We start from the raw sequence: 24,690 nt of genomic DNA, 5'->3' as shown, positions 1-24,690 counted from the left end.
AAGATCTTGTTCAATTGCGGACACACAATTTTGGACGATTTGTCGCTCGACTGACTTAAAAATATAAAACGGGTCTTATGTAACTAACCTCACTTTCGGTATTTGTAATTTTTATCCTGACAGCGAAAAAATGAAAAATCAAAATAATTTATTGAACTTAAGTATATAAAAACACGTATTGCTGGCATTATTATTTCAGAAAATCGACGCCAAAAATAAATTTCAACTAAAACTTTCAAATTATAGTTTCAAACGTTAAAGCGTGGCTTATATTAACATTTTTTGAACTGACATAAATTTGATGTCCAAAATTATGTGTCCACAATTGTACGTACAATGGCGACCATCAAATTTTAGTATTCAATGTCATTCCCTAATATACCCTTTTGTCAAAATTACACAGGGAAACTACTTTTTTGACAAAAAGATTTTATTTCTAAATGACATTACCTCCAAAATTTTATACTCGCCATTGTACATACGAAATAGACATATACTCGTTTTTATATTGATGTGCATCCAAAGAAATCATTTTAAGGTGGCAATCATGAAAAAATCAAATAATCCTAATCTTAATCTTCTCTAAAAATAATTTTGTCAAATAAATGTATACTCCAGGTATCAAAAAATAATTAAAATTAACAACATATTTAACATAGGGTAGCAAATATAAAGATTTTTGTTATTATTGATGTGATTAAATTTGTTTTCAATGACATTAATGGCACTTTTTGTGCAAATCGGCCTTTAAATTAAATATGCGTTTAGAGTTTTACAACCTACTTGATGCACATTAATATGAAAAAGAGTCAAAAAATAAATTAATTAAAGTAGTCGTCGATTAAATTCTACAGTTAGCAACACATTGGCTGGAAATCTGGGATGGAAATTTTAAACACAAACTGATAGTGAAAATGACCATTCACCATTCGTCTAAAAATTTTCTGCTCTAAAGTGAACATTATTTCATTCAAGAGGAATAAAACGCAAACTTGTCAAAGTTTCCGCTGACATTTGATGTCAAAAATCAGGATTGCCATCTGAAGGACATTAATCACCGCCTACTGTAATTTTTTTTTGATCGCACGGTATTATACAATGTAATTGTTCGAAAAGATAAACTGTTTTGTTTAGTTAAATAGTTTTGTATTGTTTTCATATCTGTAGTTAAAACCAAATATTCTTAAAAGGTCGAAAACTTATAAGGACGATTGCGTATAAAACCTACAATGTTTATTTAAATCTACAAAATAAAACTGCAAATTGGCGGTATATTCGTGTCTTAAGACAAAAATTCTCAGTCACTAAACCACATTAAATGTTAAATAAACATAAACAAATACTTAAGTTTTGATTATCCATACCGACTAAAATACCTACTAATGACAGCGTGAGTCGTGACAGTTTATCCCAAGTGTCAAAAATAATAATTATGTAAACTCCCCCAAATGCGACGTAAAACCTCTCCTGACAATATTTAATCGTGTCAAAGTTCACCACCGACCAAAGTAACATGTTTTTATTTACATTCCATTAGTGTTACCCCGCCATGGCCCACAATTCCCAAAATACTCATCCCCGTCTCTTAATGACCCACACGAGCTCAATTCCGAGTTTTCAGCGTCGAACAGCGGACAGTGCCCGCCAATTACGCGACAATTTTAATAACGTAATCCGCGAAATTCAGCCGTTGGTCGAAACAGCTCGAACTGTGAACGCAGGTGTCCAAAATGCCATCTCAATGACGAACTTTCTGCACAGGCCGCCAGAACAGCCCAACACGACTCAAGATAACAGTTTTGTGATCGACCTCGACGTGCAGCAGGAAGCCCCCAATGAGCAGAACCCGGACATGGGGCGGAGCACCGACGAGTTGAATAGTGTCGAGAGGGCGCAGACTGTGGTGGAAATGCAGCAGTTTTTCCAAGTGGTGCTCAAATACGTGCCCTTTGTGCTGATTTTGTTGGCGAAAGCGGTGTACGACTACCACGATTCAATCTTCATTTTGGTGATTTTGTTCACGACTTTTGCTCACGCCAACTCGGCGGTGAAGAAGGAGACCACCAAGAGGGATAGGAGGAGTTTGACGACTTTAGCCATCGAATTGTTGTACATTTTCGTGTGCTCTGTCTTCGTTTTGTATATTTTTGAAGACGAACTCGATAACTTTGATGTTGTCTTCCATTTGTTTTTGATTAGGACCTTCACTGAGCCACTCACTGTGGGGAAGCTGCTGTGGATTGTCACCATCACTGACTTTGCCCTCAAATTAGCCACAGTTGCATTTAAAATACTGTTGACTATGCTTCCAGAAAAAATCGTCCCGTTTCAAAAAAGAGTAAGGCAAGATTTTTTTAAAATGCATCTAATCCATTTTTTTAAAGGGCAAAGTTTATTTATTTATTGAGGCAATTTCACAAATGTATAGAAGTATCGCAACAATTCAGCCTTGGCTGCACTACCTCCTAGAGTCCTATCAAGGCCCTGAAAAAGTCGTTGCTGTTTTTCTTTCAGCGTTTTATATGATTTCAAAGGGGACTGATTTAATGTCCCGGATGAAACTACTCAAAACATCATTTTTTAAACTCCTTCAGAACGTCGTAAGTGATTTTTTATACAGGGTGACAAAGAGTAACCTGAGATTCCCTACTCAAAATAAGGCGATTTAACCCAACTTACCTCTATAACAAGTTGTACCGTTTAAAAGTTAGCAGACACCAAATTAATTCGTTTTTCTGTAATAATAAAATAAATTAGAGTAAGCGACGATTAATATTTTACAGTTGGCAACAGTTTTTGCTGGAAATTTTCCACGCAAACTGGAAGTAAAAATGACCATTCATCATTTTCCTCTTGTACAGCATTTTTGAAATAACTTGCAACAATAAAAATTTTCTGCTCTAACGCGAACAATATTTCACTCAAAATGAATAAAACGCAAACCTGTCAAAGTTCTCGCTGACATTTGAAGTCAAAAATCAGGATTGCCACCTGAAGGATTTTAATCACCGCCTACTCAAATTTATTTTTTTTTTTCGATCGCAGGGTACTTTATTAAGGGATTAATCGATTTTTATGAAATTTGGTACAAACAATTTAATATCAAAACCACATGTTTTGGTGCTATTTCTTTTATTTTATTATTATTGTAAAATACTTACTTGTTAAAAACTTGACACATTTTAAGCCATATTTTTGTTATATGTAATCCGAGTGGCGTATTTTTTTTTATTCGGAAGGTACATTATTTCTAAACAATTTTTCTATCTTACACATTTTTTACCGATCTTGGTTTTAGAGTAAAAAAATAATTCAAGTATAGTATATTTCATTGAAATTGGTATAATGGTTGGCTATGGAATTTCATATTTAAGTTTCTAGCCCTGCGCATGTCCTTGGTATAACAGCAAATGGGGTTTTTGTTTTTCTTTAATTACTTACCTACATCGTTTGTTGTACTGACATTTGTATTCATTTTTTCAATGTTTTCGTTCATTGTTCGTTATTTCTAGTATTTTTTTCAAATTAAAATTAAAAGTAGTTCACTTTAGAACCCCAGATTTAGGGAACACGCTAAGGTATGTTTGAAAACATAATCAATTTCTTTTCGTTGTTCCTGAATCAAATATACCAGTTTGAAAAAAGGCCAAATAATTAGAAAACTAGAATATTATTATTGAAAACTATTACCATCGCAAGTATTTCGAGATGAAATTAATACAAACTTAAACAAAAAAGACTTAAATTTCCTCATTAAAAACATCAGAGTAACCCCAACTCTAATTCTTCTGTCTATGTCAAAACAACAATTAGGTTTATTTCTTGTTAAAATACTATCGTTAGTGAGGCTTTTTCCACTTTTCCACACTTTTTCCCTTTGCAGTTTCTTTGTTATTTTAACAAATATGTCATATTATAAAGTTAGAAAATTCCTTTAATAGTTGCAGAAGTACAAAAATGTCAACCTCATTTATGATTAGAAGAAAATAATACTTCCAACTTAAGTTAATAACTCAGGTAAATAATTAATTACTGTCGGTAATAGCGAATTAACAAAAGTTGTAGTTGTGAGTTACCACATGTTACGTCTGAGGCAACATGTCCATTAAGTAGGGGTATATTTTTCACCATATTTCTGGGTAATAAATGTGCTAGTAGTGAAAAAAATAGTATATAAAACACGATAGAGAAGACTTCTATAGTCTTGCATGCGTAGCATCAAACGGCTCGGCTATAATAAATCTCTTCTCTACCTTGTGATATAATATACTATTATTTTAGACGAAATTTTTTGTTATGTTGAGCTTTATGCAAACAAGAACACAAATTACATAAAGTGCTTTTTAAAACGATTTATACAGGATGCGCTCCAGAGAAAAATGCCATATAAGGTAGGATACCAGGAACATGGAAAAAATGTTAAAAAAATTTTATCTATAAAAATTTCGAAGTTATGAGGGTTTAAAGTTTGCACTTTGACTCTATTTATTTCTGTTGGAAAAATAATTTTCCAAGTTTTTTTGCTATAGGCTATTAAAAGAGGAAACAAGAAAGCTGTATCCTAAATTGTAACTCTGTTCAATGTTATTTGTGGCTTTTATTGGCAAATTTTTTGTCCCTTTACTAAATGATTGTAAAAAACATCATCAGTATCATTAAATAGACATAAAAAAATGTCAAATGTCAAAAAATAAATATCAAATTTTTTTGACAGATAGAATTTTTTAAACATTTTTTTCATGTTCCTGGTATCTTACCTTACTTGAAAATTTTCGCTGGGGCGCGAGTTCTGGCACAGCCTGTATGTATAATAAATTTTTATCCATAAACGTCACAAAAGTGACCACTTTTATGATTAAATGTTATAAGCAAAAGTTTTATCTTTGAGGCATGGAGTAAAAATTTTATTTCTGCGCTTAAGCATATTATTTTACCAGTGTCTCTTTCTTGTCTCTTTGGTTGCTAGTAGTGAAAAAAATGTTATATAAAACACGGTAGAGATTTTTATAGCCGCGCATGCGTAGCATCAGATAGCTCGGCTATAAAAAATCTGTTCTCCACATTGTGATATAATATACTATTAGGTTTTAATATCTGTTAGTTAACAGTAAAGTAATTAATTACTAATTTAAACAAAAAAATCATAATTGCATTGGCGTCCTGTAACTTTTAAACGGTACAACTTGGTATAAAAGTAAGTTTAATTAAATCATCTCAGGTTACTCTTTGTCCCCATCTTTTCCATACACCCTGTATATTATAATTATTTTTTTTTATTTAATTTTTCAGACTGTGGGCTCATCACCCAACAAGGAGCAAATCCAGGCGGCGGGCGACCATTGCCCCATCTGCCACGACAACTACGACTCCCCAGTCCTCCTCCAATGCAGACACATCTTTTGCGAAAATTGCGTAACCACGTGGTTTGATCGCGAACAAACTTGTCCCTTGTGCCGAGCCAAAATCGTAGACGATCCCTCATGGCGAGATGGCTCAACCTCATATTTTATACAATTATATTGAATCAAATACATATATTTTAAACTGTATTATTATTTTTTCAAACGATTGAACATTTGAGCTTGGAAGAATTCGCCATCGCCACGGGTGGCCTGCTGGTTGATTGCTTTGTGCCGTTCACGACTCACTATTTCTTCAATGACTTCGCCATCGCCTCTGATAAGCCTGAAACGGGGTTTCAAGGGGGCTTTAAAAAAATATAAACACGGACCTGTGCCGGCCAGTAGCCTCGTCGTAAACACGGCGTACGACGTTCTGTTGTTTCTCCCACTGTTCTTTAGTCATGGGGGCCATGGCTTTGGATTTTGCCATCAATTCCAGAGGAATATCACTTGTCTGTGCCTCACACTTCTGTTTTTTACATTTCTTATGTTTGGCTTTCTTCTTAATTTTTTTCTTTAATTTCTCTTCTTCTGAATCTGAACTTGAGGATGTTGGAGTTGAGTCACTTGAGGAAGAATCGGAGGATGACGAAACGTGTTTGTGCTTCAACTTTCGCTTCTTTTTCTTAGAAGAATCAGACCGGCTCCTTTTACGTATAGTGGGGCTTGAATCGGTAGAACTGCTATCAGAAGTGGACTCTGCACGTTTCTGGTGCTTCCTATGGGGCCCCATTATTTTCAATCACCAAATATGAGTTTGAAGCATTTAAACTACTAGTCACTAATGAGTTATTTATGGTTTCATTTAGAAAAAGCAATCTTTTCTTGTAAAAACAACAGAACCGTAACATAACCATTAAATTATCTGTCAATTGTCAAAAAATGGTCTCGGATCTGGTGAATTTTATTTTTTTTTGGACTGGCAACACTCTATAGTTCCTGCGTTCGGCTATTCTCAGCCTTTTGACAATAAAATGAACTTTCTGCGTTCGGATTTGCCACTTGGAATAATTGGAGTTAATTTATTGAAAACGGAGTAATAAGAGCTAACTTCATTCACGTCAGAATAATACTTAAATACTTACATAAAAGAAACACATCACCACGATCAAGGCTGGTTGATTAGTAGGTTGCCTGATAAATTGGGCAGTCGCCATATTGCCGCGTCATCAAGCGTGCCGCGAAACCAGCGCTTTTTCTTGGTCAATGTGTCAAGTTGTTTGAGTGATAGCGATTGACGAATAGTTTATAATACTGTTACTAAAAACTGTATTGTGGTGTTTATAGTGATAACACATGTATTGAACATAGAATCGATAAACATTTTACTTGGTAGTTTTCGTATTATCTAATACATTTTAATTATTTTAATTATTATAATTATTGTTTAGATGCCCGGTGGAAGTATCTGTAGCGTTGCCATCTGTAAAAGCAATTCCAAAAAAGCAAAGGAAATGGGAGAACACATAATGTTTTTTACGTTTCCCAAAAATCCTCAGCTGCGAAAAGAGTGGATTAAACGGTGCCATCGTAAGGATAAATTAAATCCAGAGAACAAAAGGATTTGCAGTAAACATTTTAAAGAAGACGATTATGAAGACCAAATGCAAGCGAAATTAATGAATACTTTCCCTAGAAAATTGAAAAAAAATGGTAACTACGGTAGTAAATTGTGATTTAGTGTTGTTATAGTTTTTTTTTTGGTACAGCTATTCCATCACTTCATTTATTACCAGCTGGCATGGTTTTAAAAGAAACCTCAGATAGAGTTAAACGTTGTCAGGAAAAAGAAAGAAAGATTCTTGTAGAAAGCCTAACCAGGACACCAAAACTTTCTGAAAACAATGCTCCAGTTTTATTAGGTGAATGTTCCCAAAGTGCGGCCGTAATGAACATCTTGGATGTAGAAACATCAAGTAGAGGGTTGGACAGCGACCTACGTGTAAAATTAGAAATGTTGCAAAAAGAAAGTGAAATTTTGAAACGAAAACTGTTGTCAGAAGAAAGTAATGTTGAAAAAATGAAACACCACATTACCGAATTGGTGAAGCAGTTAGAAAAATCAAATATAAATTTTGAAGACAAAGTTAAAGTCGCTTTTAAGGATTTTTTGACATCTAACCAAGTAGATATTGTATTAAAAAAGAAAAGCAGAGCTCGATGGACGCAAGAAGAATTATCGAGAGCCTTTACATTGAGATATTTTAGTAAAAGGAGCTATATATATTTAAGAGAAACGTTACACTATCCCTTACCAGGAATATCAACATTACAACAGTGGGCAGCAAATATAAATTTAAAGAATGGTATTTTAAATTCCATTCTTCAGGTTATGGAAACCACAGGCAAAGTAAAAAATGCAGTGCAGAGGACAACGGTGTTGAGTTTTGATGAAGTGAAGGTGATGTCAACATATGAGTATGATCAAAAAGAGGATGAAGTGCTGGGGCCGCATGCATACATGCAAGTAGTTATGGCTAGAGGATTGTTTGATAATTGGAAGGAGCCAGTTTATATTGCTTTTGATAAAAAGATGACAAAAACTGTGCTGGAAAATATAATTTCAAGATTGCATAAAATTAATTATAATGTAGTCGCTTGCACATCAGATTGTGGTTCTGGAAATCAAGGATTATGGAAAGAATTGGATATAAATATAAAGAAAACATATACAGTTCACCCTGACACACAAGAGCCTGTGTACTTCTTTGCTGACGTTCCACACCTTTTAAAATTACTGCGAAATTGGCTGATTGACACTGGGTTCATACTAGAAAATGGAGTGATTATTAATGCAGATCCCATCAAAGCACTGATAGAAACTTCTAACGCAGAAATTTCTTCGTGCCACAAATTAACTTCAATGCATATACAGTGTAAAAGAACGCAACGGCAAAATGTTAGATTGGCAGCAGAAGTGTTTTCTAATACCGTCGCCACCGCGTTAAAACGTTATTTACCAGGGAATGATGTAATGCTGGCAAAAAACGTGGGAGCGTTTGTCGAACTAGTGAACAATTGGTTTGATATCTTAAACTCATACACACCGTCAGCTAAAGTACCATCTAAAAAACCATATGGTACAGATATGCAGCAACAAAACGTCATTTTGAATGAGATGAAAACGACTGTAGCTGGTATGCGATGCAGAGGAAAGAACACGTTGCAAATTTTTCAAAAGGGAATAATAATTTCTATAACTTCGCTGCAGGATTTGTTTAAATATCTAAACAATTCTTTAAATGTTTCCTTCATTTTAACTCATCGCTTGAATCAAGATTGTTTAGAGAACTTATTTTCTCAGGTAGGTGCTTGGACTTAAAGTGATACATTTTGCTTAAGGCAGGTGTTTTAGTTACGTACTAGAGGCGGCCTCCACGACCACCCGTCACCTCTAAATGCCATTTATAGACTGCGTATGATTCTTTTAGGCAAAAATCCGGGGATTACGCAGACCAACACAAATGTTGAATCACCACCTGGACTGGAAGACGAAGAATATTTACTCGCAAAGGCATTAAAACAAGCCAAAATTCAAAATATCAGAGTTCCAGAACCGCAACTCAATTTCGAAGACATTCCAGACGAGAGTAGTTCTACTACTAGCTCAACAAGTGGTTCATCTGCTTCTGGCAGTGCCGTACAAGCCGAAAAGGATGGACTTATGTACATTGCAGGTTACCTCGCCAAAAAATATCTTCAAAAATACCCACATTTAGGACAGTATACCCACGGAACGGATGAAGCCAAAAACATACATTCTTATGCTGTACCTTCTTGGATACAAAGTTTATCCTTTGGTGGTTTAATTCAACCGTCAGAATCTTGGATGCAGCAAGTAAAGTTGATGGAAAAATATTTTAAAAAGCTTCATCAAGATACTTTTAACTCACGTCAAAAAATTATAAACAGAACATCTTTATACATACAATCTAAAGTAAACACCGATATACCCCAAGATCTTGTTAAAGCGTTCGCCCGCCAACGAATTTTTGTGAGAATTAAATATCTTAATGTAAAGAGAGAAGAAACCAAACTTCGTAAAAGAAAAGCCGCTCCTAGTACCTCCAGAAACATAACTAAAAAAATGAAAAAAATTGTCAATTAGTTATAATACTCAGACATCACAATTTTTATTTATTTAGGACCTCGAGACATTACTTGTGATTTTATAAGAAGATAAAATTGCGTTTAATTTATGAAATTCCACAAAATTTTTGTTTCTTATGTATTTTTTATTACATTTTACCAAAAAATTACGCTGTGTGGTTTTATTTTTACATAAGTGTGATTTCACAGTACGTTGCATTTTTAAACCGGCACGCTGGCTGACGTCACTTCCCGCGTTTTATACCTTACCGCTGATTGGCTAGAAGTTAGCAGGCAACCTATAACTTAACCAGCCTTGACCACGATTTAGTTAACCTAAATGATTCACAGTTGACATTACATTAGTCACCAGGTACAGTTGGTTGCAATGAAAACGGAAAATTGAATTTTCTTTAGAACGAAACAGGTTTTGGCCTTGTCAATTTAGTTGTCATTTTGTCATCATTGCATTCAAATAATTTTTTCTGCAATGCCGTATTTAAATGAGTATACTTTGTAAACTGTACATTTTACTTTTTTGACATCTTGGTGAAAAACTCTATAACAAGAAAAATACTAGAATCGCTCTGCTAAAATTTCTAAATTGCACTAATTTGAAACATGTTGGGTTGGTATCGCAATACGTCCGGATATTCCTACGCGGACAGTGTTTTGACAGAATTTTGACACAATTTTGACACTTTACACTTTTATTGTGCGGAAAGCAATGTGTTACCAACACATTCCACAATGACGCGGTAAGATGTGCAATTATTCCAAATAATTTTATTACAGTTTTTGGAGGTTGGGATACATCGACTAACATTCAAATTATTAATTTTTTAGGCCTCGAAACGCAGTTATACAGGGTGCGCCAGAACTCGCGCCCCAGAGAAAAATGTTAAGTAAGATAAGATACCAGGAACATGGAAAAAATGTTTAAAAAATTCTATCTGTCAAAAACTTTTGACATTTATTTTTTCTATTTCTATTTAATAATACTGATAATTTTGTATATGTTTTTTACAATTATTTAGTAAAGGTACAAAAATTTTGCCAATAAAAGCCACAAATAAGATTGAACAGAGTTACAATTTAGGATACAACTTCCTTTGTTTCCTCTTCTAATAGCCTGTAGCAAAAAAACTTGGAAAATTATTTTTCCAACAGAAATAAATAGAATCAAAGTGCAAAATTTAAACTGTCATAACTTCGAAATTTTTATAGATAGAATTTTTTTAACATTTTTTCCATGTTCCTGGTATCTTACCTTATATGGCATTTTCCTCTGGGGAGCGAGTTCTGGCGCTCCCTGTATTATTGTGTGCAATAATAAAACTGATTTTTTTTTCAAGACATTCCTACTAAAATGTACCGTGCGATAAAATAAAAAATAAATTAGAGTAGGCGTCGATTAAATTCTACAGTTGGCAACACATTTCTGACAACTGAAAGTGAAAATGACCATCCACCGTTTTCCTCTTGTACCTAGAACAATAAAAATTTTCTGCTCTAAAGTGAACATTATTTCACTCAAAAAGTTTCCGCTGACATTTGATGTCAAAAATCAGGATTGCTATCTGAAGGACTTTAATCACCGCCTACTCTAATTTATTTTTTTTTTTTTTTGATCGCACGGTACTTTCCCGCGAAGGTACAGTTGGTGACAAAATACTTTGGTCGTCAATGTCACTTGAGTGATATTAAAATGTAAAGCATGCTTTAGGACTGTTAACCTTATTTTTTGTCAATCATAGTTGACAAGTTGTACACTTGAGTGTAAAAAAAAACGCAAATTGTCAAAAACAAAATTGTCAAATTTTTCAGAGATTTATATAGTGTGAAAAAGGTTGTTCCCAAATGGATAAATATAAGAATCATCTGTGACATTTTCCGATTTTTTGTAACCAAGTGTACAAGTTTAACGAATTGACATTTACTCTTTGGTCATGTGACTTTACTCTGGTTCCCACTCTAACTCCAAAGTTTGGAAGCCGAACGCAGCAAATGGTGTTTTTTAAAGTTAACCTTTAAATCACAAAAAATAATTAAACAAAATGGATTTATCTTTTCCTAAAAATACGTGTCGAACCTGTGTAAACATAGTAGAAGATGTGGTTAAAATTGAAAACACGTTCATCAATTGCAACGACAATCAGATTCCAATTTTACACGTCCTAAATTTATTTGCAGAAATCAAAGTATTATTACCTATCACCAGTTTCAAGTTTCTCAATTATTTACAATCTCTTCGTAGCTAACCGAAAACTTCCCTGACAGTATATGCCCAAATTGTATCAAGAAAGCCGACACTCTTTACAAATTTAAAATCCAATGTGACCAATCAAATGAAATCTTCAGAAGCCTATTAACCACCAAAGCTCCACAAGAACCCCACGAAACCAAAGTTCTCGAAAAAAAAACCAAAGTCAAAAAAACCAAAGGAAACAAGTTTGACGATCTAGATAGTCTTTTATACTGCCAACAATGCAACAAATTGTTTAAAAATAAATCTATCCTAAGTGCCCACTTGAAAAGACACCTGTACGAGGGCCATTTTGTGTGCAATGTCTGTGGCAAAGGTTTCAACTCCCAGTCGTGCCTCACGAGGCATACGAGGGTCCACACTGGTGAAAAAAACTACGAGTGTCCCAAATGCCACAAAAAATTCTCTTCTTCTAACAATTTGAATCTTCATTCTCGCACCCATACTGGAATCAAGCCTTATTTGTGTACAGTTTGTGGCAAGTCTTTCAGTCACCCAACCGGATTGACTTACCACACCAGGACTCATACCAAAGAAAAACCATACACTTGTGAAGTGTGTGGAAAATCGTTTGCGATTCTTTGTCACATGGACAGACACCTCAAGACTCATTCAGGTATAAAACTACTAAAAATCGACTTCAAATGAATTGTTTTTCTTAGGGGAGAGGCCGTTTCCTTGTAAGCAGTGTGACAAAGCCTTTATTAAGAAAAATGATTTGCAAAGACACGAAGCGATCCATGCAGGTCTTAAACCCCACGTTTGTAGCGTTTGCAATAAAGCATTTCTGAGGAAAATGCATTTGAATTATCATATGATGGTCCATACCAAAGAGAGGCCACATGTTTGTGAAATGTGCGGAAAAGGGTTTATCAGGAGGTATTATCTCAAGGAACATATCAATAGGAGACATGGTGACAGTGAGAATTTTGTAAAAAGTGTCAAGATTGATTAAATTTTGCAATTTAATAAAATTTTATAAAATGTCAGGGGTTTTTGATTCAACAGTTGGCGATGAAACCACGTCATGTGTCATTTATAAATCTCACCTGTGATTGGTTGTGAACAGCTGTCAAATCAAATAACCAACAAATTTTTAACAACTTCAACTTGAAATTGTTCATTCCTGGCTTGAAATAATGGAAAATATGGGAAGTCTTAATTTGGATAAAATTTGTAGAACGTGTCTGACGGAAAATAAGGTCATGTTTTCGATTTTTAGCGAATTGTACGAAGTGCATTCAGAGGAGAGCAACATTCCGTGTATCGACGAGATTTTATCAAATATTTCATCAATAAAGGTATAAATTGATCATGTTGTTCTAATTAGTTGATTAACACTTTTAGGCCGTGCCTAATGACGGTTTTCCGTCTTTAATATGCTCAAAATGTATCGATTTGGCTCATGCTTCTTTCAAATTTCAAAAACAATGCAACCGGTCGCAAAATATTCTGGAAACGTTAGTTAAACAGCGACAAGAGACAACTGTTACGCTTGAAGAACCTGACAAAAACGTAAAAAATGAGTTTTTTGTGGTTAAAAAAATTGTACACGACAATTTGTCAGATGAGTTTGAATGTGCAGATACGGAAACAACAGAATTGTCAGAAGATCAAACAAGTGGAGGAGAAAAAGTAGGTTTTTTTACTATACAGGGTGTCTCAGCGAGTTAAAAAAGTACATTAGTGACCTTTAAATGATAAAATTAACAAAAATTTATATAGGACATTGATAGATACTAATCTCGTCCTTCGCCTAAAATTATTATCAACTATACAGCGTGTCTCAAAAATAAGTTACAATACAAACTTGTGTTTTTTTAAATGAAACACCATATGTTTCTTAGTGTTTTTAGATGTAGATTTTTATGACAATGTTTTTAAACCAAACTTTTATTTGTCGATTTAGCTTAGTTTTAAAAATAAGACGGTTTTTTTGACGAAAACATGCACTTTTTAAAAATTTATTACACAAAAACTAGAAAGGCATCTAGAAATATTTTTTTACTACCGCAAAGAAGAAGGCACAGGCTATAAGGTTGTAATATTTTTTTAGTGTGTTACATTTGCAGAGATAAAAAAATGAAGGCGTTTGTTAAAAGTTCAATAACTTAAAAAATTTAAATGGAACACTCTATTTATTGTTTTTGCATTTAAAAGAATATTAAATTGTCTTTCTAAAATTATTTCTTTTAGGGTTTATAATCAATAACTAAAAAGATATTTAACGTTAAATATAAAAAAAAAATACTATTGTTTCAGTAGTCAAAAAGTGCAGTTGCACAAGAGATGGAAAAATATCACTTAATAATCACATTTGTGTTAAAACTGATTCCATTATTCTTCATGTTTACAATAAAATAATTCGAATTTCAGTATTTATAATGACTTTTACAATCTCTACAATTAATGTTGAATGTTAAATATCTTTTCATTTATTAATTCTAGACATTAAAAATTATTATTTTTGGACAATTTATAGATGCAAAAATAAAAAATAGGGTGTTCTATTTAAATTTTTTAAGTTATTTAACTTTTAACAAACTTCTTAATTTATTAATCTTTACAAATGCAAGACACTAAAAAATTGCTACAGCTTTAAATTCTGTACTTTCTTCTTTGCAGAACTATGAAAAAAATTGTTATAGCTGTCTTAGTTTTTGTGTAATAAATGTAAACAGGGAGAATATAAAGTATGGAACCAAGCGATTTTTTTAAGCATTTGGCTGTAGAAAATTAAAATTAATATAAATTAAAGTAATATAAAAAATGTGATCATATTTTGAGAACGAAATTTTGTTTTGTTTTTAAGTTATGCGATGTTTTTTTTGTCAAAATTGCAGTTTATGTAAAAAAATTAAAAAAAAAGGGAAATATAAAGTAGATAGTTGTAATCCTTAGATCATAACCTTCATGAGAAAAATAGTTTTATATTGGGTTGCCATTTAAAAAAATAATTTTTTTGTGGAATTCAAAAACAAGAAAATTTCAAAAATATTTATTCTTGATAAAACATTAAATTTTTATAGTACTTTATCATTTATCAATTGTTTTTTCCAAAAAATACATAGTTTAAGCAAAAAAACGCTTGGTTCCATACTTTTTATTCACCTGGTATATACCGGGTGCGGCATGCGTTACGCAAAGAAAAAAATCCCCACTTCTAATTAAATAAAATTGTTGAATTTTTGCACACTTACCTGGGCATTAGTAAGTAAGGTGGTGTCCCGACAACCCATCACACGACATTTCATCACGCGACATCTCATCACGGACACTTCATTCCGGCGACAATTCATTAATGCGACACTTCATCACATCCCAATTCATCACATACAATTTCATCACATCCATTTGCAAAATTTTGCTATAAAATTCTGGTTCACATTAACGTTTTCAGAAAATTTTTATAATATTTCACTGCTGTTAATATACAGGCTGTTCCGTCTAAATCCCACATTAAAAGTATTGGGAGTTCGAATAATCATATTTGTTTGAAAATTGGTACATAGCCATAATTTTGAATTCGTTTTTTTTAGCGTTTGAAAGAGAAAGTTTAGATCTTTCTTCCTGTTTTCAAATTTTGAAAAAAAAATTAACAAAAATTTTAAGGTTACTTTTGTAATAATTCAAATACCCATAGCTCAATTAAGAGATTAACATCCTGAGTCTTCAGAAAAATTAATTTACATATACAGGGTGTGCCAGAACTCGCGCACCAGAGAAAATTTTCAAGTAAGGTAAGATACCAGGAACATGAAAAAAATGTTTAAAAAATTCTATCTGTCAAAAAATTTTGACATATTTTTTGACATTTGACATTTTTTTATATCTATTTAATGATACTGATGATCTTGTATATGTTTTTTTTTACAATTATATAATAAAGGGACAAAAATTTTGCCAATAAAAGCCACAAATAACATTGAACAGAGTTACAATTTAGAATACAGCTTCCTTGTTGTCTCTTTTAATAGCCTATAGCAAAAAAACTTGGAAAATTATTTTTCCAACAGAAATAAATAGAGTCAAAGTGCAAACTTTAAAAACTTTAAACCCTCATAACTTCGAAATTTTTATAAATAATTTTTTTTTAACATTTTTTCCATGTTCCTGGTATCTTACCTTATATGGCATTTTTCTTTGGGGCGCGAGTTCTGGCGCATCCTGTATATTTAGGCCGAAATCTAAAATTTCTTCATTATTATTCTTATCTTTCTATAGTTATTTACTGTTGCGTTGAAAATTTGTGTTTTTGTGAAACATCAAGATGGAAAATGAAACATTTTCGTTTGGATCAACTTCTCGAGGAGGTCAGACACTGATATACCATTCCCATGAATACATCAAACACCGGGTGACATCTGAAAATATTACACACTGGCGCTGCAGAAAACATCAAGCTGAAAAATGCAAGTCAGTTATGCATACAAGGGGGACTAGAATTGTACAGCATCCTAACGATCACACGCATAATATTACGACTTTTCAACCTTTGGCCAGCAAAGCCATTACAGAAATGAAAAAATTGATGGCCTATCCTGGTGTGACACCAAAGCAAGCTATGGCTGAAGTGAACGAGAAACTTTCAGATGGAGTTAAGGTGTGCCTGCCAAAGAAACCTACTCTTGCACGAACTTTGCAAAGAAGTAGAAAAACTGAAACCTCTACGCCTATCCCCAGAGATAAGAAATTTGAAATACCAGATATCTATGCACTGTCGTCTGCGTTGATTGACAGTAATTAAAGTCTGGGCAATGCCAAAAAATGGCTATGGGGAAGCGACGAGTCCGCGCTCCAATGGAATCTGTATATTTTGGTTTGAAACCTTGATAAATTTTTGTATACAAAAATTTACTTTTGTGTTCTATGAGTTGTATAATAATAAATGCATAATTGTTTACTTTTGATTTTATTTTTTCTAAGAACTAGACGAAAAACATCAGAAATTAAAACATTTTATACGCAAATAATTTTATTTATTTAAAAAAATTAAGATTTACATTTGGGTTAGATAGAAATTTTTAATTTTTACAAATTTACAAGAGCATTAACATATTACAATAACTCTTTATTATTTCTTCAATACTTCGAATAAAAAACACTAGGATTAATTATATTTTTTATTTGGACGTTGGTTTTTTCAGCTCTGTTTGTCCTAACATTTTAAAAAGTGCAACATTTGATTTATGATTGTCACTTACCCATCTCAAGATTTTGAAGCCACATTCATGTACCTGTTTTATTACATTTATGCTCATATTAAAAAACTGTTCAGTCGAAAGTGTTTTATGAAAAAAGTATCCAACGGAAATAGTGTATTTGGTAGACAATCCATGAATAACGACGCACAACAGTTTATTGGCTAAAATGGGCTTTTTTCCTATTATTTCGTTCTCAGTATTTGCAATGCCGTAAAATGTATTTTCTCTTCGACTATACTCCATTTTTCTTTAATGGCCATGTCATCTATAATAAGGGAACATATTTTCTCAACGTCTTTTAAATTATTGCCTTTAACAGTTATTCTGTTTTTAATTAAATTAATCAAGCCTGGATCCTCTTGAGAATTTCCCACATATTTGTCTAAAGTTCTTCTGGATGGAGGGATGGAGCTTTTAAAAAATGACTTTTCGCAAATTCATAACTTTTTGAAGAAATGTACCTCCAGGCAATACAATGACGTACTGTAACTTCAGACCATCTTGGGTTTTTTAGTGAATAATTATAAATTTGATGAAGTAAAAACACAGCCCAACACAATGTTGACCTTTACTGTCAATTTTTGTCAATTTTTTCCTGCATTTTCTTTAGTTTTTCAAGTTTATTTTCATACAGCTTATTCGACTTTTGAAATCTTACATTTGCTTCCTCTGTAACTTTTTTTTCTAAATTTTGAATTCTATCTAGTAAGACAAAATTCCCACTTATTTGGGCATCAGTAAGGTACATTCTCTAATTTGTTGGTAATTTTGCATTTACAAACAAAGCCAAAAAAAGAACAAAAAGTAATTTTCTCCCAAAATGCTTGATTCTAATTTTTATACTGACCTACTTTCTACAATTGTTTACAAAATCAGAAAAAAAATACCAATTAGATTTTGAATTAAACGCAATTTTCCATCTTAACTTTGAAAATTATTTTTATTTATGAGCTGCTACTTGTGCCATCGTAAATTTAGGTGACAATGAGGAACTGCAATTGGGGTAAGATTCCAAGGTTTACAACAAAAAGACCTTTTAAAGCTGTCGCCTACCAGTAAATGATTCTTTTGTTGGCAAATTATACCATTTTGTCCTAAATCATGGGTCTGGTTTGTGTTTAAATAAAAAAAGCAAATAGGTATTTGGCTAACCAAGTCAAAATTTCAAATTGTGATATCAAAGTTTGATGCGCTAGCAGGTACAGATTCATTTAGTGTAAAAACTTTTTAGGTAAATTAACAGAAAGTATTTATAAAATACACAAAACTGTTACGGACTTATTTATTATCAAAAAAAAATTGAAAAATTCTCAAATTATACCCTATCAATAATTAGTTAGGTATACGAAATATCGCCAGTTTTAATTAATTAGAAGTCACAATTTATCAATGTGCGTAACCGATACCGCACCCGGTATATTTAAAAGTCACTAATGGACTTTGCCAACTCGCTGGGACATCTTGTAATTGTATTATATTTTATTAAATTTATTGAAATTACACCACTCAATACGTTCGTGTTAAACTTCCACCTTGTAATTGCAGAATTTTACGTGCACAGTTTGCAAAAAAACATACAAGTATGCGAACAGTTTACGAGTCCATATGAGAAACCATTCGGAAGAGAAATCCTACAAGTGTAAAACTTGTGGTAAAACTTTCAAACAATACGGCTCCTTTGTTTACCATCAAAGGAGTCATACAAGTGTCCAACCTTACGTTTGCAAAATCTGTGGTAAAAAATACAAGCAGTCGGGGACATTGACGGCACATATGAGGGTCCATACGGGTCAAAGGCCGTTCTTATGCTCGATTTGTGGCCGGGGCTTTAGGTACAGTGATTTTTTTTTTTTTTTTGATTACGGATACCTAAAGACTAGGATACGACACGATGTAAAACAAAACGTCCCTGTTTTTGATAGTTCCGTCAGGGAGGCCAGATAGCGCAGTTGTTCTTTTCCCATTTAAGCTTTAAGAGCAATGAAAAAAAAAATATACAGGGTGTCCCGTATAAACCCCACATTAAAAGTATTGGAAGTTCGAATAATCATATTTGTTTAAAAATTGTTACATAGCCATAATGCATTAAGTCCTCCTAAATGAAAATATTTTCAAGATGGCGGCACTTCCGGTTATACCGGAAGTCGGTCTCAACTTTCTTATTTTAAATGGAAAGGTATATTTTTTACTGCGTTTTTGGATTAATGGTGTTATTTTAAGGGAGTTTTCATCAGCTTTCCCTATACCTAAATTTAGCCGTTTTTGAAATATTTGGAGTTTTTTTTTCAAAAATTTTTGGATCTGCACTTTCCACTTTAAAAATCGGTAACTCTGCTATTTTTTAAAATTTTGAATTCTTTTTTTTGGCGTTTGAAAGAGAAAGTTTAGATCTTTCTTCCGGTGTTTTCAAATTTTGGAAAAAAATTAACAAACCCTAAAATTTTAAGGTTACTTTTGTAATAATTCAATTTTTCCAAATGAAATACCCCAATTTTTATTTTACTAAATGGAAGAGAATTTAATTCTGCATCGATCTGTATTAACATCATTTTTAAGTTATGGTAACTTTTTGTTAAGACTGCGGAAAATCTATTACGTTTTCGTATAGTTTGTTATGGAAATCAAAAATGTCAAAATTGTTTCTCAATAAACGTCGACAGTGACTTATTATTTAACAAATAGTGCCAAAATATGGAGAGTCAAAGCTACTCAAACTTAGATTTTATTAATTTATTTTGTATTTATGGAGAGTGTAATAAAATTATGATGTCGTTCATTAAACAAAAATAAATTTTTCTCACTTAAATAATGATCGCCTAGTAGAACCTATCAATAATAATTAAGTTTGCATAACTTTGATTCGTCATATTTAGTAATTTACTGTTGACGTTTGTTTAGAGAAAATTTTGACATTTTTGATTTCCATAGCAAACTATGTGAAAACGGCTAGTAATAAATTTTCTATAGTCTTAACAAAAAGTTCATAACTTGAAAATTATTAAATTTAGGTATAGGGAATGTTAATACAGATCAATGCACAATTAAATTCTCTTCTATTTATTAAAATAAAAATTGGGGTATTTCATTTGAAAAAATTGAGTTATGAGTATTTGAATTATTACAAAAGTAACCTTAAAATTTTGGGATATGTTATTTTTTTTTTCAAAATTTGTAAACACCAGGAAAAGGATCTAAGCTTTATCTTTCAAACGCCAAAAAACGAATTCAAAATCTTAAAAAATAGCAGAGTTACCGGTTTTTAAAGTGGAAGGTGCAAATCCAAAAATTTTTGAAAAACTCCAAATATTTCAAAAACGGCTAAATTTAGGTATAGGGAAAGCTGATGAAAACGCCCTTAAAATAACCCGATTTATCCAAAAACGTAGTAAAAAATATACGTTTCCATTTAAAATAAGAAAGTTGAGACCGACTTCCGGTATAACCGGAAGTGCCGCTATCTTAAAAATATTTTCATTTAGGAGGACTTAATGGTTTATGGCTATGTACCAATTTTCAAATAAATACGATTATTCAAACTTCCAATACTTAAAATGTGGGGTTTAGACGGAACACCCTGTAGACAAATAGAGCATTAAATTCTCAATAATAAGAGATAAAGATAATGCGAAATTTTTATTGAAAATTATATTAAAAAAAATTTCAAACATTTAGCAATTTGCTAAAATTTTGAAAATGCTGCGAATACATTTTTACCGGTGGTCAAGAGACAGAAAATTAATTTAAACCTAAACCGTTGAAGATAGAGATATAGTCTCGCGGACTTTTTTTGTAGGAAATTTAATTCTCTCCAACTTTGTTACCTACAGTTTTTTTTGTATCTTCAACCGTATTAGCAGCGTTCTCAAAAATATCGAAAACAGTATAAAAAATAAATTTCAGTTTGCGTTCGGCCCAATATTTTTGAGAACGCTGCGAATACGGTTAAAGATACAAAAAAAGTGTAAGAAACAAAATTGTAGAGAATAAAATTTGCTACAAAAAAGTCCGCGAGACCATATTTCTGTCTTCAACGGTTTAGGTTTAAATTGCTTTAAAGTGTTCCTGAGGCCTTGAATCACCAGTAAAAATGAAACGAATCCGTCGTTTGGGCGGCTTTGAACGTCTTTGAGGCCTAAACCATTAAAAATAGAAGTATGGTCTCCAGGACTTTTTACTAGAAAATTTTGTTCTCTACAACTTTCTTTCTTACATTTTTCTTGTATTTTCAACCGTATTCGCAGCATTTTAAAAATATGAAACGGAGCACAGATTTTAAATTTTAAATATTTTTTTCTCATATTTCTCGTGAAAAATTTAATTGTTCCTTTTTCACAGCTTATTAAGAATGTAAAGCTCAACATTTTTGCATTTTTTCCCAAGCAATTAGTAGACTGGTTGAATTTAAATTAATTTAAAACGATTTGAAACGCTCTAAGTGCCCTCATTTTTACTCCGCCGTACCAAAAATCGAGGAATTTTGTATCTCGTTTCGTCTCCTAGTATATATACAAATGGTTATAAATGATTTTTATTTAGCCAGCTGTGAATTTTCCATGTAAAATAAAAAATGCCGCTTTACGAAAATAGGGGTACCTACTTGTTTTAACTCAAAATTAAAAAATCGCCGTTTACTATTCTAAGCGTCCACTACCAAACAGACTTCAATTATAAACTTGTTTTCTTATTATTATCGATTATTATTGGAAATTAGTTGAAACAATAAAAGTTTAATTAACAACAATTTATTAATAATTAATAAGTGACACTAATTACAGAACTAGAGCTTTCGAAAAAGTAGAGCGGCACAAATAAAGTTACATGCAAAAAAATTCGGATGAAAATCATTTATAACCACTCTGTAGTTCTCCGTATTTGTGATTTAGGTTTAATTAAATTTTTTTGGTAGACAAGCGGCCGATTTGGGGTACCATATGAGGTCCCACACGAAGGAAAAGCCGTACATGTGCAACGTTTGTGGTAAAACGATGTCAATGCAGTCGCATTTAGTGCAACATTTGAGGATTCATACAGGGGAAAGGCCGTATAAATGCGAGTATGGATTTTGTCACTTGTTGGTTAGGGTTTTTACGCTTTTATTTTCAGTGTGTGTGAAAAGGCGTTTCCGTCGTCGACTAGATTAAAACGCCATGCTATTATCCATACTAGTCTAAAGCCATACTCGTGTGACGTTTGTTCGAAAAGTTTTAACAGGATGAGTAGTTTGAAAGTTCATTCTAAAGTGCACACTGATGAGAGGTCACATGTTTGTCCTATTTGTAATAAAGGGTTTATACAAGCACAGGCCCTAAGGTCGCATTTGGGGTCACATTCGTCGGAAATTAGCGTAAAATCAGACCAATAACACAATAATGTTTTCAATAAAAATTCTATCACTCCAGTCAGATAAAATATATACCGGGTGTCCGATTTTTTAATAAACTTCATTTGGGAGAAAACGGCCTTTGAAAATCGAAATTTGAATTTGCCGCGTTAGCGTTACTAAGAAACGAACTATGAAGTCATCGTTGCCAACAGAGAATTTGTCAGCTAAAACATGATTTATCACTCTAATTTTACTTTGGCTTGAAAAGCATTTCCATTCAATTATTGATGTGTTTTGTTGGAAATTTAACAATTATTTTTTTAAAAAACATTCGGAAAACATGGTCTTTTAATTGACAAATTTTCTGTTGGCAACAATGTTTCTTAGTAACGCTAACGCGGCAAATTCAAATTTTGATTTTTTGAGGGAGGTTTTCGTCCAAATGGAGTTAATTGAAGAATTGATAAAAATGCCGATAAGATAACCCTTTTCGAGCACTACAAGCTTCATTCATCAGATGTTGATTTCTGTTACTCCTGCAGCCGGAAAAAAATTAAAACTAATTTCTCATGTTAATTTCCTATATCCAAGCTTGCCTGGGACACCCGGTTATTTTTTTGCTTTACAAATATTAAAAAACAAGTGTAGGTCCATTTTTTTGAAAAAATTATGAAGATAGAGATAGTAGTTGTCTTTGAATTTTTTCTATTCTCAAAAATAGTATATTTTGTAACAAGTTTAGAGTATGTCATATTCCGCACATGTGGAAAGGACGAGTGTGATGGTTCTACGAGGACGGAATATGTCTATTTTACAGACTTAATATTTGCTAGGAGTATTTATTAATATTATAAATTAATTGTTTTTTTTTAAATACTAAAAAATATATCTTTTTTGCATTTTTTGTTGATTTTTTAATTACCTTATGAAAAATTGGAATTTTGGCACAATAATAATTTCTGAGTCTAAAACATAATTTTTATTTACATTTATTTTTCGTTTTTTTGGTTTCACTTGTATTTGATTTTTTTTCAAAATTTATGTTTTTTTTTCGCGAACTTTTTTTTATATGAAAACACAGGGCGCTGAAAAAGTTATGCGAGTAAATCAACTCAACGAAAATAACGAATCTGGCAACGTTGTCTAGTGTTTGGAAAAATATACATAAATGAAGCAAAACCTTGAAATATAGCTAAAGAAGAAAGCTTGATTGAAGCAAAAATTGACGATGTTGTTAGTGTGGAAAACGTTACTGAAAAATGTGAAGAGTAAAGAAGAAAAAACCGAAATACAACCTGAAATTGAAAGGTATAACGAAGTAAATGAAGAAGTGAACCAAAAGTTCACGAGGAACTTAAAAATGAAGATACTGTCAAAATTGTAGAAGAAACTAAAAGTGTAGACAGTGTTAAATTGATTGAAGAACCCGAAGTGAGTGGCGATAAAAGTTTAAAAGAGTCTAAAAACGAAAGTATTTTCCAAAGCATTAAAACTGAAATTAAAGAAAGTGCCATAATCATTAGGTTTTCAGTACTGTAAATCTGCAAAATAAAGAGGTAAATGAAGAAACAAACCCAAAGAACTGACTGAACTTCCGAATAAAAAAAGTGAAGAAAATTAAGCAAAACCTTCAAATGTAGATAAGGAAGAAAGCTTGTTTGAAGCAAAAATTAACGATGTTGTTAGTGTATTTGAAAAATTTGATGACAACGTTGTGAAGAAATAGATCCGCCGAAATCAATGAAGAAGTGAAAATGGAAGAAATACCTGAGCCAAAACTTGAAGATGTTTCAAAAGACTTGAACAGTGAAGAAACTGAAGATAAAATTGGGGTTACTTTAGAAAATGCAAAAAATGAGTAAATGGTAGTTTGAACTAGACAATAAAATACTAAAAAAACAACATAAAATAATGACGAAAGAAAAAGGAAAAACAAATAAAAAAAATTAATTAAAAAAATCTTTAGTTGATTGAAGACATACAAAATAACAAAGTGGTAGACAAAAAAGAATAATGAGAAAGAAAAAAGAAGGAAGAAACAAAAGGGAAAAAGACGAAAGATTCAAAAGAAAGAAAAAACTTAAAAAAATATATATAACAGAAGAAAATGAAGAGTACGTATGAATGACAAAACAGAAAATTATGCAATTTAAAAAGCTTGAAAATGAATTAATCGAATAAAGAAAACGAAAAAACTTAAAATAAAACCTAAAAGAGAAGTCAGAAACTGAAGAACTAACAAAGAAGATAATTGAAATAATAAAATAATTTAAAAAATCTTTATTCTTGCAAAAATTTAATTGTTTTGGTCTAAAATCACAAAATATTCGTTTTAAATGTTACTAAAATCGTTTGAATTCAAATTGTGCGCTTTGTGTGCTGCCAACCTGCAGCTTGAAAATCCCC

At 32.2% G+C, this 24,690-nt stretch overlaps 3 protein-coding genes across 4 annotated transcripts; 2 read left to right on the top strand and 1 right to left on the bottom strand.

Moving 5' to 3' along the window:
* Positions 1–1,388: 1,388 nt before the first annotated feature.
* LOC123010324 (RING finger and transmembrane domain-containing protein 2) lies at positions 1,389–5,549 on the top strand. Its single transcript, XM_044407129.1, has 3 exons — positions 1,389–2,338; positions 2,385–2,600; positions 5,290–5,549. Exons 1-3 carry the CDS (start codon positions 1,550–1,552, stop codon positions 5,521–5,523), a joined length of 1,239 nt encoding a protein of 412 aa, XP_044263064.1. The 5' UTR covers positions 1,389–1,549; the 3' UTR covers positions 5,524–5,549.
* Positions 4,752–6,619, bottom strand: LOC123010325 (ADP-ribosylation factor-like protein 6-interacting protein 4). 2 transcript variants are annotated; one of them, XM_044407132.1, is made up of 3 exons: positions 6,488–6,619; positions 5,732–6,121; positions 4,752–5,685 (listed from the first exon to the last, which is right to left on the bottom strand). In XM_044407132.1, coding segments are annotated over exons 1-3 (525 nt in total). In that variant the 5' UTR covers positions 6,490–6,619; the 3' UTR covers positions 4,752–5,552. The 2 variants fall into 2 exon arrangements, with proteins under 2 accessions (XP_044263067.1, XP_044263065.1); XM_044407130.1 differs by lacking the exon at positions 6,488–6,619 and having other exon boundaries at positions 5,732–6,469.
* Positions 6,620–11,210: 4,591 nt separating this feature from the next.
* On the top strand, positions 11,211–23,182 carry LOC123010170 (zinc finger protein 271-like). The gene is made up of 7 exons (XM_044406871.1): positions 11,211–11,692; positions 11,749–12,373; positions 12,420–12,703; positions 13,105–13,392; positions 18,507–18,793; positions 21,868–22,014; positions 22,065–23,182. The coding sequence occupies exons 1-7, from the start codon at positions 11,549–11,551 to the stop codon at positions 22,321–22,323; spliced, it is 2,034 nt and encodes a 677-aa protein (XP_044262806.1). The 5' UTR covers positions 11,211–11,548; the 3' UTR covers positions 22,324–23,182.
* The last annotated feature ends 1,508 nt before the right edge of the window (positions 23,183–24,690 follow it).

Source organism: Tribolium madens, unplaced genomic scaffold (genome assembly GCF_015345945.1).
Source record: "Tribolium madens isolate multiple individuals breed KSU strain unplaced genomic scaffold, Tmad_KSU_1.1 Scaffold_7;HRSCAF=85;Tcas5.2_LG10, whole genome shotgun sequence".
NCBI lineage: Eukaryota > Metazoa > Arthropoda > Insecta > Coleoptera > Tenebrionidae > Tribolium > Tribolium madens.
The sequence above is the reverse complement of the archived record's forward strand: the minus strand, read 5'-3'. Positions and strand labels throughout refer to the sequence as shown.

Excerpts from the sequence above, each read along its gene's own strand:
- LOC123010324 (XM_044407129.1), top strand. The coding sequence starts at position 1,550 with ATGGCCCACAATTCCCAAAATACTCATCCCCGTCTCTTAATGACCCAC. Across the intron at positions 2,339-2,384 it reads TCGTCCCGTTTCAAAAAAGA|GGCAAAGTTTATTTATTTAT; the intron begins GTAAGGCAAGAT and ends ATTTTTTTAAAG. Across the intron at positions 2,601-5,289 it reads TTAAACTCCTTCAGAACGTC|ACTGTGGGCTCATCACCCAA; the intron begins GTAAGTGATTTT and ends TTAATTTTTCAG.
- LOC123010325 (XM_044407130.1), bottom strand. The coding sequence starts at position 6,135 with ATGGGGCCCCATAGGAAGCACCAGAAACGTGCAGAGTCCACTTCTGAT. Across the intron at positions 5,686-5,731 it reads GAGGCTACTGGCCGGCACAG|GCTTATCAGAGGCGATGGCG; the intron begins GTCCGTGTTTAT and ends ACCCCGTTTCAG.
- LOC123010170 (XM_044406871.1), top strand. The coding sequence starts at position 11,549 with ATGGATTTATCTTTTCCTAAAAATACGTGTCGAACCTGTGTAAACATA. Across the intron at positions 11,693-11,748 it reads ATTTATTTGCAGAAATCAAA|CTAACCGAAAACTTCCCTGA; the intron begins GTATTATTACCT and ends ATCTCTTCGTAG. Across the intron at positions 12,704-13,104 it reads ATTTTGTAAAAAGTGTCAAG|GCCGTGCCTAATGACGGTTT; the intron begins ATTGATTAAATT and ends TAACACTTTTAG.